This window comes from Cryptococcus neoformans, chromosome 3, assembly GCF_000149385.1.
Source record: "Cryptococcus neoformans var. neoformans B-3501A chromosome 3, whole genome shotgun sequence".
Taxonomy (NCBI): Eukaryota; Fungi; Basidiomycota; class Tremellomycetes; order Tremellales; family Cryptococcaceae; genus Cryptococcus; species Cryptococcus deneoformans.
Window position 1 is genome coordinate 461,646 of NC_009179.1, and position 5,000 is coordinate 466,645.

A 5,000-nucleotide genomic window follows, 5' to 3' on the forward strand; every position below is an offset into this window, starting at 1 on the left:
GTATACTCATATGAAAAGACCTTTTTTTCAACTCACGATACCGTAGGTAATACCGAAGCAAATAGCAAGAACAATGGCGAACAAAACGATGATGAGCTTCAAGATGGAATTTCGCTTCAGCGATTTGCGGTCTGGGTGCTCTTTGTGCAAAGACCACTGCAATAGAAGATCAGCGGCAAATCACTATTAAAGAAAGAATGGACTCGCAATCTCAGCAGATTGGAAAACAGCAGAAATTGCAACGCCGACGATAAAGACAATTGTCATTGTCCAGTGTCCAGTTCCATGGGTAAAAGCGTTGAACTGATTGATTCGGGAATCAGCTTTTATATGAGCTGTCTTTCCAAAGAGCGCACTCACGCAAGATAAAAGGATAAGTCCGACGCAACCCACGATACACCAAAAGATGGCGAGCCAATCTGTTGCAAACGATGTCAGCATCCTTTTCCGCACTTCATCGTAAAAGATACTAACCGAAAACAAGTTCCCTTCTCCTGATATTTGTGGGCAATCGGTCCACATGCCTTAACCATCTCTCCGCGAACATGGATATAATGTAGAATCTTCATCATGTCGCGTCAGCCACACATCTAAAGCGTTTCCATCAAATCACGATCAACTTACGCGGCTACAGTACAGCAGATCGCAATGAACAACGCCTGGTGCGTAGCACCGACATTACTAATAAACACGACGCTAGCCTCATTGCTCCTATACCTCGGTTTACCAGCCACTACCCAAAGACCCAATAGAGCGAGAATGCCGCCCAACCACGTGAGGGCAGCGGCGATGGGGAAAAGGACGTAGGGGCCAAAGACTGCGTGGGCAATGGCTTTTATCAGTTGTGACAACGGAAAAAGGCAGAGGAAAAACGTACAGAAGTGGGAGGTGAGAGTACGGGTATTGAGCCATAATGGCAGGCGTTTTCCATCTGCTCCTCTCATCGCGTTATTTTTCTATGTCTCGGAAGTCGGGTCTACGGAGCTCGTCCGCCTACGATTTAGTATACACAAAATAAGGTGGTAATGGTGTATCAAAAAGACTTCTAGTTGTTGGGAGGGGGGCGAGAGGTATCCGGGGGCCACAAACAATGACAGTTCGAACCTTTTTACAATGAACCATTGGCGGTGCTCGATGGCTGTTTTTACAAAACTGCGCTACAGGTTCGATAATTAATGACGACTTTGCATGCTTGGCCTGAAAAAAAGGCCGAAAAAAAAAAGTATACTCGATGAAGTCAATGAACACCGGATAAAACTGGAAGTCCAGATGTCGCAGGCCCCTTTCGGCTAAGCGACGTCATCGCAGCTTACAGTGGATTAAAATTGATTTTCCTTCCTCGGGCGAATTTAAGTTGAGAGACGAAGAGCAGCAGGTGAAGCTGCCGGGGCCCACCATGCTACCCGTTTTCGCTTTTCAGTCCTTTTTTTCGGCAACCGAGCGGCATGCTGTGATTCTTTTAAAAGTTTTGGGAGAGGCACACCCTTGACTCAGCGGCCTCCGCTTTTTGCTCATTTGTCTTCTCCACCTTTTTTCAGGGTAGAGGTGCAGGTGAAGGTGGAGAAGGTCGCAGTATTTAATTTATTAACTGCATGTTTTTATATCCCCCTTCATCTTCCATCATCCAAACTCGACTGCACTACATACTTGTACTTTTATACATACTTTCGATCACGCATAATAACCCAAGCAGCATTTCAGTAGCTCCACTCATTATCCCATACACCATGTTGTATCTTCCACGCCCCCAACTTCCAATGCACACGCATCACCCCACCACCAAAACTACGCTATTGCGAAGTCGATCCTTTTGCAGCCTCATTCACTTTCACCATAGTAGTCACCCAGCTGCTCATCAACCATCCATTAAGCTTCAGTCTTCTTGGGACGTCCTCGGCCCTTTAAATCGTATCAGCACAGTTTCGCCCAGTCTGAAAGTAGTAAATGACATAGGGATGCTTACCCGCTTAGGCTTTTCCTCGGGTTTTTCCTCAACGTTGTCCGAGGGTTCTGCTTTCTCCGCCTCCTTAACAGCAGCCTGTCAAGAAATCAGCACTTCCCTCTAGTATTTGCAAATTTGTGTTCCATTCTTACCTTCCTCTTCTTCTTGGGACCCTCCTCAGCAGCGGGCTCTTCGTGTTCCTCGGGCTCTTTCTTCTTAGCCTGCTTGACGGGAGCCTATGATTAATAATTCAACCCTTTGTTCAAGTCGAATCGATTCAGATCATCAGTTCTCACCTTACGTTTCTTCTTAGGTGAGGCTTCGACCTCGTTCTCGTCCTCGTGTTTTGGCTCATTCTTGGCCTTGCTCTCCTTCGCAGGAGCCTAGTACGAAAAATTATCAATCGTCAGTTTGGAAAGGTGGGCCATAGAGGGAGAAGATACCTTTTGCTTCTTGGGAGCCTCGGGGGAGCCTTCGTCCTCGTTAGCTTCGGCCTTAGCCTTCTTAGTGCCCTATTACGGAGATGAACATGCGCCCTTTCGTTTTGTGGTGGAGTAAATAACAAACGCACCTTCTTCTTGGTTGCAGGCTTCTCATCCTCTGGCTCGTTCTCCTCTACCTTTTCGACCCTGGCAGTTTCAGGGACATCCTCTTCCTTGACTGAAACCAGAAAGTGTCAGACGCGCATATCTATTGCTATTGCTGATGGATACGCACCGTGGCCCTCGTTCCATGCGTCGGTGACCTGCAGGGTGCGTTAGTAACGGAACCTCAATATATTTGAATGAGACACACCTTTTGTTGGTATTCTTCACTGTCGACGGATGTCGCGTAAGCCATGAATCTCTTAACCTTCTCCTTCTCGCCACTCAACGCCCTTCCCCCTAAAGAGGACTTACGGAATTTCCTCGACTACAAATCGCATCAGCACCCATTTTATCTGGTAGATCGCGTCAAACTTACAGCCATCGATTTCAGAAGGCTTTTCGAAATCTTCCTTCCAGTGTTTAATGACTTCAGGGGTGGTACCTACATCACATCAGCCTCTATATCCAGACAACCATCCCGGAATGAGAGGTGTACATACAGCCCCAGTGGCGCCATTTGAAGCCTCCATTACCCCTGATCTCTACCCAAACACCAAGACGAAGCTCGCCCTTGCCAATTTTGGTACCATTACAAGGTTTTCTTCCTGTATATCAAAAGAAGTCAGACGAAAGTACTGGTATTGACTGCCGGACAAGGTGTGGGAAGATGACGCACCGTTGCAGCCTGCGCGACCGGTGTGGGCAAGTTCTACTCGGTAAGCTGGCATCTTTCTATCGTTGAATTAGGAATTTGGATGGATGGTAAATGAAGATACATCCTGAGAGTCTTCCTTTTGAATTCGTTGCTGCTCCCAGCTCTTGTTGCTCGTGACACAACAACAACCAAATCGAAGTGCGGAAGACATCTGACGCGTCATTAACCTTTTTGTGGCTTTACGTAAATGATAGCAGCCCATCGGTGATGGCCGTGATGTCCTCCTCGGGCGGGTGCGTGACGGATGAGTGGTGATCTGCTCTGCCGTCTTGGGAAGTGAATGCGATCTCAGTACGGCACTCGGGACGGCAACGCATATATCGCAGCTCGACCACACGTTTAGATCGATAGCTCACACCTTCAAAGACTTTAGCAAAGCATGTCTGCAAGTCGCAGGTCTTGCACATCTTCCAGCGTCCAAGAAGAGCACGAGTAAACGCAATCGACCACCACAATCACACCTATTATCTATCGTAATGTCAACCCCCACTCGCTCTCGCAGTCAAAGCCTCAACGACGACTCTTCTTCTCCCTCCTCCCCTACACCGACTATCCGCAATACTACACCTGCCCGGCCGCCCACCGCCTCGCAGGTTTTCGCCGCCGCGGTGGCCGCTTCCCCTGGACCCGCCCCTGGACGCGCGGCAAGTCAGCCAGGAATGGATAGAAGACAAAGTGGGCAGCAACAGCAGCAAGAACTCGGAAAGGGACGTCCTGGAAGAGATGATCCGGTAAGTGAAGGTGGCCAAGGGGTTGTCGCGTGAATGGTACCACGATGTTTCGGAATTTGGAGCAGGAACGTGTGCGCACAGACGTCGCCGGGCAGACGCACTTCTGATCGATTCCCGTTTGTGATCCATCATTCTGTATTTCAGATGGCGTAATCCTCCTTGCTATTCCTTTCTCCACCTTCGTCTCCGTCATCTCGATAAAGGGCACCGCTGACGATCACCATGACTTCACCACAGCGCACAGCGGCCACACCCAGTCAACTCCGAGGCAACTACTCTCCAGCACGTGCCTCTATATCCTCCACAGAGGATGAAGACTACCTAAAGCCAAACTCTCCACCGCGGACGGCTGTTCCAGGGAACACCACCTTTGAATCCACTCCTAGAGGCTGGGGCGGTGGCAGTAGTCGTGGTGTACCGCAGACAGCTTTTGGAAGCAGTTTTGGCTCCCCAACTGCATTCTTCAGTCAGCCCGCGCGAGAAGCATCTAGCGGAGGAACACATCGCGTAGGCCGCGGTGCCCGGTTCGCCAATTCTCGGGACCCATCGCAAACCGTTACTAATCCGGGCGGCTCATCTTCTCGTTCGGCTTCTCGAGCCCGTCCGCCTTTGCAGCACCACCACAGCATCTTGAGGGATTCTCCCAACTTGGATGATGATGAACTGCAAGACCGAGGGGCTGAACTTATCAAACAGCGGCAGAGAGAAAGGAAGGCAAAGAGGAAGAAGTTGGAGCTTGAGCAGCAGCGCCGACTTGCTGAGGAAGGAACGACTCTAGAGACAAGTAACCCGCCCAGTGGTGTTCCAGGAGAAGGTTTTGTCGCTCAGCAAGGGGGCTTGAGCAGGGGACCGGTGCCCACGTCAAGGATAAGGAACCCTAGTGCAACCCGCCGCCCTACAAGTGAAGGAAACTTCCCATACCCTCCAAGCGTATCTGATGGAGAAACGCCCCGAGATGGCGGGATGAGCCCAAAAGAGGATGCACGCGCACCGTCTGTATATTCGTCTGCTGCCGATGAGGAGGC

At 50.0% G+C, this 5,000-nt stretch overlaps 3 protein-coding genes across 3 annotated transcripts in view; 1 reads left to right on the forward strand and 2 right to left on the reverse strand.

The window, feature by feature from the left end:
* Positions 1–944, reverse strand: part of CNBC1660 (hypothetical protein) — a gene marked incomplete at both ends in the record, with an annotated part of 1,478 nt that extends 534 nt beyond the window's left edge. The window contains 6 exons of the mRNA XM_771582.1: positions 37–156; positions 208–303; positions 361–419; positions 475–563; positions 625–817; positions 878–944. Of these exons, the coding sequence (XP_776675.1) occupies positions 37–156; positions 208–303; positions 361–419; positions 475–563; positions 625–817; positions 878–944 (624 nt within the window). The remainder of the gene's footprint in view (positions 1–36; positions 157–207; positions 304–360; positions 420–474; positions 564–624; positions 818–877) is intronic.
* A 922-nt stretch (positions 945–1,866) lies between these two features.
* CNBC1670 (hypothetical protein) lies at positions 1,867–3,257 on the reverse strand (the record flags this gene model as incomplete). The annotated part of the gene is made up of 12 exons (XM_771583.1): positions 1,867–1,899; positions 1,964–2,038; positions 2,095–2,178; positions 2,239–2,325; positions 2,386–2,454; positions 2,514–2,602; positions 2,660–2,687; positions 2,738–2,756; positions 2,842–2,854; positions 2,906–2,971; positions 3,030–3,134; positions 3,206–3,257. 12 exons carry the CDS (start codon positions 3,255–3,257, stop codon positions 1,867–1,869), a joined length of 720 nt encoding a protein of 239 aa, XP_776676.1.
* Positions 3,258–3,720: 463 nt separating this feature from the next.
* CNBC1680 (hypothetical protein) overlaps positions 3,721–5,000 on the forward strand; it is a gene marked incomplete at both ends in the record, with an annotated part of 4,906 nt that continues 3,626 nt past the window's right edge. Inside the window, 2 exons of the mRNA XM_771584.1 lie at positions 3,721–3,975; positions 4,213–5,000. The exon at positions 4,213–5,000 is cut by the window's right edge and continues 154 nt beyond it. Of these exons, the coding sequence (XP_776677.1) occupies positions 3,721–3,975; positions 4,213–5,000 (1,043 nt within the window). The remainder of the gene's footprint in view (positions 3,976–4,212) is intronic.